Genomic DNA, 12,492 nt, shown 5'->3' on the forward strand with positions numbered 1-12,492 from the left:
CACTACATTTCTTAAGCATACTGATATTTGTTTGTTTAAAACAACATTATTTGGTTAATAAAATATTCAAGACTGATAAGCAATAACGCTGAAACCAATGCTTTTACTTTTTATTTTCAGGTCTGAAGTAGAGAGTACAAGCTTGTGTATGTTTTCTTATCAGTGTTACATGGCTGAAAGCTGTCAGCTGTTCACATGCCATATTAATAAATATGCCCAAATCATAAAGCTTTAACTGTATTTGCACATTGCTTTTATTACTAGACTGTTTTATTCATCTTGGCACAGATAATCCATGCAAGGTAGTTACTCACATCTCATAAACCACACTATATTCTGTTCTGAAATAACTAGGAACTTAGGAAAAAATATATATCTAAAACCAAGGGCACTTGTGGCATCAAGTCAATATGTCAATATATTATAAAACCTAGACTTCTAATATATGATCACTGCAGGCAATAAATCACTCAGTTTCAAATTCTGATGTTTATAAATACTAAACAAATTAATATCCGCTACCAGGAGACGAGTCTGGCAAACAAACATTAGCGTGCCCAGCATTAGACACTAATAAGTGTGTTCAGTGCTGTGGAAATTCACATTATTAAACATAAATACAAATAATCTTTAATAAAACATTTCACCCAAAATACTGACCACTGAAGGACCAAGAAAAAAATATTTTTCTTTGTTTTGAATTGATTTTAGAACTGTGTAATGTGTGAATCCAATATAGTAAAAATTAACTTCTAAAAAAAAGAAGTCCTAAGACTGGTTTTTTTTGCCTAGATAATAAAAGCAGTCCTCTTTGGAAATATTTAATTTACCTTGTTCTTCAGAAAGAACACAAAAAGAGAGAAAAGCATTAAGATAGTTTTTTAAGCCTTAGACTGAAAAGTTATTGAGCACTTTTTGTTAGATGAAAGACTGGTCTTTTTAATTGATCATTCAGAGGTACAGTATCTTTGCTTTATTAGGTAAAACCCCACATTAATTAGAATGAAAAGAAATACTCAGAGGAACTTAGGACTCATCCCAGGTTTCTATTACAAGACATAAAACATAAACAAGTACACATTATTAACCTTGCATATTTTTGTACAACATTATGTTCAGTGATAATTGAAAGGCCATGTTTTGAATTTCAGACATATATATTATATATATGCATTTTACACTCTCCATATCACAAAGGTGACATGTGGCAGAAGAGTATCAGCAGTTATGTGGTATCCTACCCCTGTGAAAGCTAAAATGCTACATTATTCAAAAATTTCTGATTCAGATATGTGCAAAAATTATATCTTAATATAGATATCAAGGGCGGGTACGTGGATTCCCTATTTTTGGACCACATTATGAAGCAGCACAAGTCATAACAGGAAATTTTTATTACATGATAATCCTCAGGGTATCTCTGTTCTTCATTCAGAGATACCACTGCACCTCATATAGTGATATGTAAACTAGCTTTAATCTCACTTGCTCAGACACCAGCTGGAGTCAGGGCATGTGCTACAGTGCAGGTTATCTGCCCAAGGAAATTTTCAAGACTCTCTCAAGTTAGTACGGCTCCCATTGAGAAGGAAATTTTCAGGATTCTCTCAAGCCAGTACAGCTCCCACTGAAGTCTGTGCTGCTGCATTTTCGCTGTTGCCACCCCACGAGTTCAGCTCAGCTCTGCTTGTGGATGTTGCGTTCACTGTTCTGCAGCGCTGACTTCAGGTTTAGTACGTTGGGATTGGATCCTCACTCACCTCTTCTGTACATACTCACAGCACCTCTCTGGGCTATTGTGAGCTACTTGTACCCTAATTTCTTAATTCAAGCCCTTTCCCTGACTGTAGTGAGTCATCCTGGCTATGCCCCCACCTCTGTTCCCGCTCTGCCCCACCCCAACTACCTAACATGTCAGCCTGGTGAAACCGGCCTTACCTGGCTATTCCCCCCACTCCAACCCCAGCCTCAGGAAGGGTTTCCCTTACCTTTTTACACTCACCCAGAGGTCCCCAGAGCCCCCACATTCTGGCTGCTGCAGGAGCTCTGCCTTCTCTGACCCAAGCCCCCCTTCCCCTGCCCACACTGAAAGCCCTGTCTCCCACAGCCCTGTCCAAGCCAGCAACTCCAGCTGCCAGTCTGGGCTCCTCAGTGGACTTCAAGAAGGGACAGTCTCAGCCACGCTGTGTCTATCAAAACATCTCCCAGTCTGTAGCCCTGCTCAAGCTGCAGCCCTCCAGCTCTGGCCATATCCTAGAATGCTTCATCCTTCACGCTGCCAGGGAAGCTTTTAGGGACATTGAGGGGGAAAGTAGAGGGAGAATGAGACACACACACACACACACACACACACGTGCACATCAGAGGTGAAAGACCTCCTGAAATTCTCCTGAGGCTTCCACCACAAGCCCTATCATTTTGTGTCTTCCCATGGAGCCTGACTCCCTGTTTTGATGTTGCAGTCAGAGACTAGTCCCAGTCACTGGGTAACACAGAAATCTGTCTAAAGAATATCTTCAATGCAGTCTTAGTATATATAGTATGCTGATATGAATTCTCTCAAATAACAGATAATGACATCATTTTGTAGAATGACATTGAAAAATGAAAAGAAAATCTAGAATTTTCTCACTGTTGTGAAAATGTATTTAATGAAGTCAAATTAGGGGTGGAAAAAAATATTTAACTTCCATAATTACTATTTATTCCTCTGGAGAATATTGTGAGCCAGATCTTTGGATTTTGTAATCTGTGGAACCATATTCATACCAGCCCAGCACCGACTGAAAACAGAAAATTTGCTTGCTTATAGAAAAAAAAAAGGCTTTGCATATAATGTACTAGTGTTTTAGACTAATTCATGCATACAAAAATCTGAGCCTGTAGCACTCAGGTCAGATCACTGCTAAGATCAGTGAAAACTAAGATACCTACTGAATAAATACCAGTCATACATGTCAAAACTGCCACAGGCAGTTCAGTTTGTTATTTTTGTCCAAGATGCAAACTGCCTGCAGCTAAGTTAACTCTCATATTAGAACTCCAAATTTCTTTTATTCCTCTCCCAAACTTTGGACAATTTTTCGTTCCTTGAGAGACACATAAATATCTTAAAATGGGCATTACCCATAGGAAGGGCAAGGCAGACAATGTTATGTAATTTTTTGTTGCTCAAAGCACAAGGTAAAATAGGTGCAGATGGCACCAGCATGTGGCCCACAGAATGCATCCTCAGCCTCAGAAATACTAATTCCAAACTGTCAGTACTGCAAGCTGTCAACACACACATCGTAATTCTCACTTAAATGAGTTAATAAAACTTGAATAGTGATCAGACTTTCCATCTTAACTCCATCAGACAGAACTGCTGTCTCCAGTATAAAAGTAATTGCTATTTAAAAAATCAGAAGTGTTATCAGTACTACAAGTTTTGCTCATTTGAAAAAAATCCAAAAAAATGTTCTATAAATAACTGTTTGAGCAACTTGAGAGTTGTTCTTAAAATGTTAGAAGAAAGATGACTGTATGGTTCTTAGAAAAGGTGACTGTATGGTTATCCTAATTGTCAGAACTTAGCTACTGTTTTACAATGGCAAAGACTGCTACAATTAATGATGTGTTGCATTTAAACTAAGGAAAGTAATACAGAGTGTGTGCCTGCTGCCTTATGAATTTTTAATCAATGTTAATTTACTATAGGAAAAAAATATGTCTTTTTCCTAATTATGTGAGATAGAATAGGGAATCTTCCACTTCCTGGCTGTTCTAGATGGATGTGTTTCTTCTGTATTCATCAATGTGAAGGTTCAGATGTAGATTTCTACCTCCCTCTGGTATCAATGGGAATTAGAATTCAAAGAGACTTTAAATTTATTTTTTTTTCCTCAAGAGGAAAGGAAAACTGATTTCGAATTAAAAGTTGGCCTTTCCAGATAGCTCTATTCCACTCAATGTCAGAGCAATTTGGAGAAAGCCAGTTGTCCCTTTTCCATTATGATTTGAAAGTGGACTGATCTACTGAGCACATATAAGCCAAGTGCCCTGGCAAGGCTGACCCAGCACGCTTTTTTTAATCTTACTGGGTTATGGGAGGCGTTATTCCGTTTCCACTTCATTTTCAAACTGTTATGGATTGTCACCTAGGCTTCCCAGCTACTTAGGAATTCAAGGCAGACTTCTTATTTGGAAAGAATCTAAAATATCTGATGCTATGAGGTAGCACCACAACATAATGGAATAGCACTCACTTTCATAGAGGAAGCCCTAATCTATTTATTTCCCTTTGAAAGCTATGGCCTTTGGTTCTACAGATGACTGTACATATGGCACTTACTCATTCTTGCTGTGAAAGAAAATGACTTACTACAAAAGGATTTTTCCAGTTGTTTTTAAACACCAGTGTGTGGTCTAAGCAGTAAAACTGCTGTGGGTAGTTCATTTGAAACTGTATTTGCACATTACTTTTTATATTAAGGTTTTCAGTTAATTTCAAGATTTTCCCCAACTGTTGCTCTAATAACAGACTAGTTCATTAGTTCATTTGGTTTTGACTGTTCATTCAGCAGGTTTTCATGTGAACCTTGCAAAAAAAGCACGTTCTGCATTTATGAAAGAGGATAAAGTTAAACTTCTGAAGTACCAACTGCCTAGCTTTTACCAAGGGAAATGCTAGCCATGGTTATCAACTTTATGATTGCCCAGTTAGTCATCTGTTTTACCCCAGCATTACTGACTACCAACTCTTCTTTTAAACATTGATGGCATGGGCATGCTTCTTGCACAGAGGCTTATCCTTCTTGGAGTAGAATGGCTGACCTTCCAAATTCACGTGGCATACCTAGAATTAATAATAAACACAATCAGGAATAATTAAGGGGGAAAAAAAGAGTGAGATAGATGTGACTATCAATTTCAAATGTACTTCTGCCCATGCATTTCATTGCTAGAAGTGCATTTGATTTCCTGGATCAAAGTGCATGCCTTGGTAGTTTTCCTACTCCACACTGAGGTTAGGCTCTGGTCTGCATCAGCTCTCCTATCTGTACTTTCCTGACACCCCTGCCCACTAAGTTTACTGGTACACGATCCCCTGGGCAGCTTTGACACATCCAAGCAGTGTTTGTGTAGACTGTCAAAGGATGTTGGCACACTGGAGCACATGCTCTGACTTTCAGACCCTGATTCCGATCCTTTAACACGCACAGGACTTCCCAAAGGCTCTGGTGAGGTGCCATGCTCCCAGGGGCACCAGCCTTTCATGAGACCATTAGATACCCACCTCTATTGGCACTTTTTCTTGGTACTGGCACTTATGTGATCAAGGAGTGAGTCATTTAGACAGCCATCACTGAATACTAATTACTTATTCTTACCAGGTTACTCTGCAACCCCAGAGTTCTCTGCCTGGCTGCCTTAGGTGTCGGTGTTGACATAACAAAGCAGGTGAGAATGCACAGCTGGGGCGGGGCAGCCCGGGTTTAGGTCAGCTCTGACTGCCCTGGAATTGCTCAGGTGTCTGCACAGGGTAGTGCAACACCACTTGCAAGGTCAGAGTTGACTAGAAGCACTTAAGGCAGGCAACACATCACAATCTAGAAGTAAGAGTAAACATTGTCCCTAATGCTTATGGCAGGCTTAGGTGGCAACATCAGATGTGCTACTGCATGTTGCAGGATATGAGGATAGCATCTTAGAAATCAGGAGTCATGTGTTGATTTGCATTTGACTTAACCCATTGAAAGAAATAAAGTTAGGTCCTAAAAAAAAACCCCACTGTGAGGCATAATAAAACTATCACCTCCACAGAAAACTGGGTAGCTGAAGTAAATGAACGAGCAAAAAAAGAACATGAAATATTCAGAGAAAGTGTCTTTTATAAGTGATCAATATTTATAAGTGATTAATAGCTCTCAGTTTGTGAAGGAAACTCTCTTCCTATGTTAGAATTTCCAAAATACTTCAGTTTTCACAAGACACTTTTGTGTCACTCACTTCCATGTACCCCTGAGAGACCAGCAGCTAGTTTAGCTTTAGATATTTATAAACATTTCTATACTTTCAACTCTTCAACGTAAATTTTAGAGTTAAACAAACATTAGAAATTGTCACTGTCAGTTTGGCGTGGCCAACATACTATTTTTAGCTAATTAGAGGTTCTAGATATTATCACTTTAGGAATACTATGTTGTAGAGCTGCACAGCAGTATTAGAACCAGATGAAAGTACTTCTATCATATGGATTTTTCTGCTTTGTGTGCAGAGTGTGGGAATATGGCCACCCTCTATAGCTGTGTGCACACCACAGATTGATGAGTTTGACCAACTTCTGTGCTAACTACTATTCATTCTCTCTAAACAGACTCCTTTTTGCAAGTTTCAACAAGCTTTCTGCTTGGAAAGACAAACTTTGCTGCTTTTTAAGTAAGATTATGGCTATGCTGTTCAGTATGGTGTTAATTTATTTTCAGTCTTGCTCTATCTTTATTTGGTAAACACTGGAAAGAGTAACAGCAATAGTGGTATGTATTGCTGTATGTACTCTCTAAAACTGGATGTTTTATCAGAAAACAATCACTTGTGACGGTCAAATTTCATAATTCTAGTAAAAGTTTATGGAGGAGAAGAGAAATTACTCCCATCCTTCTCCATCTGCAAGTGTAAAATGAAATTCCATCCCTCCACATCTTTAAGCGTATGTTAGTCATTCCTGCTTTCAGGCTTTCTGATGTTACTACACAATTTGGGAGTATAAAGGAATGAGACAGTATTTGGTGTAGAACCTACAGCACAAATGAAGCAGGTATCATGCCAAGTGTGTCCAAGAGCTTCAATGAATTTGTCTCCAGCTTCAACAGGATAATCACAGCCATGGCATTTTGTGCTGAACAAAGCAATATAATCTAAAATAAAACAGAAAGCAAACTTAGAACAAACTCTTAATGTCATTGTATTAAATCCAAGAGAAATAGAAAGTTTCCAGACAATGAATCTTTTGATTGTTTTTGCTCAGTTTCCAACTACATTCACTGAAACACTCATGCTGAAATTTGGTTATTTTCTTTTGTTTTTTCAATACAAACTCAGTTCAAAACTCCACATCAGTATTACATTTGTCATCACAAATCTAAAAGACAAAGAAAAAAATTCATGGAATTTGAACTTATGTTTCTCACATTACTTTTAAATTAGCTTTAATGTATGTGGAATCTATTAATAAGGACAAATATGGTCATACAAAAGAGTCTAATGGCCAGGGAATGTTACAAGTTTTCATCACTGGATTTATGTTCTTTCTGCATTGAGAGAATATTATGATAACCCCATACTGGCTGATTAGTACATCTTTACTTTGATTATCAAGTGCACTTGGGAAAGGCTTGACATTGAAAAAGATTAGTGGAAATTCTAAAGGTAGATGGAATTCATGAGAGTCATTAGATGTTATGACAAAACCTCCAATTTTAAAAGGTAGATGCCCAGTCAGTTCAGCTGTGTGGTTTTTACTAAGAGTTACTCTGATTTGTAAAATTTGAATTGTATAAACCATAAGGAAGGAATCTCCAGAGAGAAGTAGGCCAGAGGCTCTTTGAATGGACAAGGGGATACAGAGGGAATATCACTTAAACCTTAACCTCCCTCCCTCCCATGTCAGGCAGCTCATTTGCATGGCAAGTACTATTTATTAAACCATATTACTCTTCCCATAGTTTGGGAAAACTTGGCCTTTTCCTTTGTTAATTGGCAAGAAGGAGCTCATTTGTTGCAGCAGCCAGAAAAACAAAATCTGCACTACCATGTGTTGCACATCTGTGCAGAGCTATCTTTTCATATATGGTGGTTGAACAATTTTAGGGCGAGGCAGCAGCATCAGAGATCATAACTCAAGTGATTCAATAGAGAGATTGTGGGCAACCCTAAAGGAATAATTTTTCATTTCTAGCGAGCAGAATCTGCCAAGGAAGGGAGTGGGACAGGGGAAAAGGTGTAGGAAGAGAAATGCAAAGTATCATAATACATAAGGCAGAGAAGTGAGATGAGGCATTCTGGGACACTGAGGCAAAGACCAGCTATTCTATCACATTAACTTGAGAAAAATACAGAGACAGAAACGCTTGTATATGTGGAGAGTGGAAACAAAATCCATGTTGGATGGGTAACTGATTTTATCTTTTCATCAGCTGCTTTATTCTTAGGTTTCTTCCACGAACATGAAGCACATGATTATGAGCAGAACTTTCCAGTTTGCCATACCTTTCTCACAGTATGGTTCCCCATCCTCCATGTGAAACAGGCTATTCCCAAAAGGCATCTTACAAGCAGCACAGACAAAGCAACTTGTGTGCCAAGTCTGTCTTAGGGCATGCATCACTTCCTGTAAAACAAACAAACAAACAAAAATCTCCAGCAGAAGAGCAAGCCCTGCAAGAACCTACCGGAGAATTAACACAAGGCAGAGATGCTCTACATTCTTCCCTTCTTTATCAGCCAATTTCCTTCCCCAAAAGAAATAATTATGACAGAAATTGGACTCCTTCTGGAAAGAAAGAGGAAATAGGACTGCAAACTTTCTAGAACGATGTATTTGCCAAAATATGGTTCAGCCAGCTGTTTGTATCAACATGCCCAGTTGCTGTTGCAGGAGAGATTCTGCACAAAGATTCTGATTATTTTCTCCTTTGTTTTGTCACGACTAGTACGAACTCTTCAGTGCAAGAATATGATTTGTTAAATAAATTTTAAAGGGTGATTTTCTCTCTAAGACCAAGAATAAGTGATTTAAGTCTGTTGTTTCAAAACAGTTTAGATAATGTAGCAATTTCTTTATGCTTCTTACAAGAACGATTCACAAACTAATGTGAAAATCTAAAAAAAAAAAAAGTTCTTAGATTTTAACTTATGTAAACTTAGTAAAAATGACCCTGTGTGTCTGTTCCTAGACCATGTGTTTAGCCCAAAAAACCCTAATTCTGTGCAACTGATGTTCTCTTAAACTGAGCATCTAGATTTTATCAGCTTCTGACTTCTTTATGGAGCAATCTCTATCACTGCTTCATTCGTTTGTCCTACAGAAGCCTTCCAAGCCCCAAAGCTGCTGTACTGAGCTCTAATGCACAGTTACCTGCTAATTTGTTCAATCTTACATGTGCCCAGGATGATGTTTGACAGTGTATCTCTGTCAAACAGTCCAGATTTCAAAGGACCAGCTGTGTAACTGGTGTAAATTAACTTTGTTAACTTCAGTGAAAGAGCTCTGATTTATACCAGCTGAGAATTTCCATCCTATTTTTTGCTGCTTCCAATTATATACATAGACTCTGATTCTCTTCTAAAGATTATTTTTAATGTCCATTGATTATGACAAAATGGATCGAAGTCCTCTTCCATGCTTTTAATCCAGTGAATAGGCAAAATACTCTAATTTAGGTTTGCCATATATCTTATTAGAGAATCACCATTTGAGATTCATTAACTTCTGTTACCGTTTGCAAAGCAACCATCACTGATAAATAGGTTTGGATTCATTTATGAACGTCAGTGAAGTAAGAAGCAAAAAATAGCTTGAGAAATCTTAATAATATAAATAGAGGCAGCTGGCATCTTTGCCGCTTTCCTGATGAAAATCCATAATGGGAAACTGCTTTGTGCCAGCATTCATTAGGTAACTTAAGTCAGTACTCTGCTGTAAAATTACTCCTACTGCTGCAGTAGCAAATGAGACTTGGTTTGGTTGGAGCCAGAGCTTCACCATCAATGTCTGATGCTGCCATCCCTAATTGGCAATTGCAGAGAAGAGCATCTAGTCTGTCAATGCAAACATTTAGACAGATGTCAAAGGTGACAGCTAAGCGGTGAAAAACCAAAGTAGTACTCCTGGCTTCCTCATTTAAGAGGATCATGTCATATACTCACTACAACTGCATGTCCAAATACACTGCTGAAATTATTTCATGGTATTCCAACCTCATCACCATCTAAGCTATATGGAGAGCAAATTTAGTTGTACATTTACTTGTATATAAGTACTTTAGCACAAAAGTGGCATGTATTTTTGGTTTTTCTGGAATTCAGTCTTTGTATTTGTTCTGTATTTTCTTAACTATAAGAAGCCAGCTGTGTTGGTAACTACCAGTGAGGTGCAGCAAGAGCAATGGGCCTCCTCCCAACATCACTGACTTCTCCACTGAAATTTTGACTAAGCCCTGTGTAAGAAATAAAAGCCCAGTTCAAATCTCTTACTATAAATATCAGGAACAGAGGGATAAAAGTAACATAGTGTGTATTGGATAGCAAAAAACTACCCAGAAAGTGTTACTTACTTTACACTCAGTGAGATGGTAACTGGATTACATATTCTGTGAGTTGAATAAACTACAGAAATATCCAAGAGTTCAGATAGATTAAAATTATTATAAAATAATATGTTTCTCATTCTGAAATAATCAACAAGCTGGGAAATAATTCTTAAAAAGGAGGAAATAATAAAATATCTACATTCATTGCTTACAGTCTAAACTATTTCACTACTTCAGTGATCCACACAGTTGGAGAAAGGGTTATTGTTGCTTTCTTACCCCCATGATCTTAGTGTGGCACCTGGAACAGGTTGGTGCAAAGAACTGTTCATAGCAGCGCTCACAGTACACACTATTCTGCTCCTCCACAAAGCACATATCAGCCAAGGATGTCTTGCAGTAAGCACAGTTGAATTCTTCTGGGTGCCAAGAGCGACCCATGGCTACCAGGAAGGGACCTCTGCAAACAATCATGGTTATCTCATTTGTATTGCAAAAAGACTGGAAGACCCTGATTGCAAACCCACCTCGTCAGACACCACGTACATGTGTAAGAAGCATTCTAATTGAACCATGAGGTGCACATTAAAAACATCCAGAAGCCTGAACAGAAATGGCCTTTTTCAAGACCATTACTCATATACACTGCTAATTGGTTAAAACATTTCATTATTACTTGGTCACATACACTGGATTTATAGAGAACTGTTGGAAAAATCATCAATTGTTTTCATATCTGCATAGCTATAACAGGCCTTTGTAAGCAGCACAAAGACAACAGGAAAATGCCAAGGGTTGCAACATAGAACATAATACTACTATTTGAAAGCATCAAATAACAAGCAACTTCCTAGACCTACACATCCACACCTCACAATAGCTCCTCAAGTCTCCTGCCTTCTTTTCATCTGAGAGCAGTGCATGTAGCATGTTCTGGAAATGCCAGATTATCAGATGACAACTTACTGTTTCATTATGTGGAAGACACATTAAATTCATTTTGGTGATTGACTCGTGATTGTAGTTAGATATAGAGATTACTACTGGAGTATTTCCATTTCAGAATACATAAAGAGCAATAATCAGCATTTCTACATCACCAAACTAGCTCCTTTTAGTGGGGAAGACTGTCATTAAACATGGATTACTTAAAGTTGGATAGCAGTCCACGGGCTAACAGTAGGCACTGGTCCAGCACAATGAATTGGGAGAGGAGAAGGGAGAGGCATGCTATGAATCACTGGTAATAGACTGTAGGCATTATCTTTCTCCAGACACAAAAGCAACAATTACATTTGGCTGCTGTTCCAAAATGATGCCTCGTTCTTCTGTCCATAATCCCCTCTCTCTGCCCCCAGCCCCCCAACTCTTCTAATTAAGTTGCACAAACCTCCTTCAAAGGGTTACCTTAGGACCAGAAACCTGTTTAAAAAACAAGCAGTGATTTGCCACAGCATCCAGGAGACCAACAATTAGCATGTATAACTTTGCAGTGATAAAAAGTGAACCGCACAATAACAAAATGAGCTCTGGAAATGTTAAATTAATGAGGCAGACAACAGACATCCCTGCTGGGTAATTTAACAGAGTCTTAGGCTCTGGTACTGTATATTAATGTACAATAACCAGTCTCTCTGATATTTTTTTCTGCTTCATCCCTCTTGAAGACCTCATGCCCTTACCGAATGATGCTGTTGCAGTGCCCACAGAGAGGAGTTCGGCTGCTGGCTGGGAAACGCTCAGCCCTCTGAACTGTTCCCCGGGCTATTGGAGGCTGGGAAGAAGTTGGAACTGGAGATGGGTAAGCAGAGGTTGAGGCAGGAGATGGCACTGGAGCACCCCTTGGTAGGATGTGCTTTGTGACAGTGGTGGTGGATTTTCCAGGTGCAAATTTCTGGGAAAAGGAGTCATCTGTTACCCAGGGAGGGCGACTTGCAGGCTCCGTGTTGGCTGGGGTGTAGGAATGAACTGGTGCTGGTGCTGGTGCTGTTTTAAGTATCCCAAAAGAAACCAAGAAGTATTTTAGTCTTTTCCTTCTGATGGCAATACAGCAATACTTACCAAAGGGTACTCCATGACACACAAAAAGTAAAAGCTTCAGATGATACTTAATTATTGTCTGTTCCATTATTGCTCATTTATTCTGAAGAGAAGCCCAGGATATCAGCACAACTACTGACTTTTAATCCACATGCATCAC

General features: G+C 38.7%; 1 protein-coding gene across 6 annotated transcripts in view; it reads right to left on the reverse strand.

The window, feature by feature from the left end:
• Positions 1 to 236: 236 nt before the first annotated feature.
• The window catches only part of LDB3 (LIM domain binding 3), a 121,548-nt gene continuing 109,292 nt past the window's right edge, over positions 237 to 12,492 (reverse strand). For all 6 annotated transcript variants that reach the window (XM_032694694.1, XM_032694696.1, XM_032694698.1 and 3 more), the window contains 5 exons: positions 11,975 to 12,278; positions 10,572 to 10,752; positions 8,251 to 8,371; positions 6,784 to 6,899; positions 237 to 4,837 (listed from right to left, as the gene is read on the reverse strand). In XM_032694694.1, the coding sequence (XP_032550585.1) occupies positions 4,748 to 4,837; positions 6,784 to 6,899; positions 8,251 to 8,371; positions 10,572 to 10,752; positions 11,975 to 12,278 (812 nt within the window). In that variant the 3' untranslated portion in view covers positions 237 to 4,747. The remainder of the gene's footprint in view (positions 4,838 to 6,783; positions 6,900 to 8,250; positions 8,372 to 10,571; positions 10,753 to 11,974; positions 12,279 to 12,492) is intronic.

This window comes from Chiroxiphia lanceolata, chromosome 8 (genome assembly GCF_009829145.1).
Source record: "Chiroxiphia lanceolata isolate bChiLan1 chromosome 8, bChiLan1.pri, whole genome shotgun sequence".
Classification (NCBI taxonomy): Eukaryota; Metazoa; Chordata; class Aves; order Passeriformes; family Pipridae; genus Chiroxiphia; species Chiroxiphia lanceolata.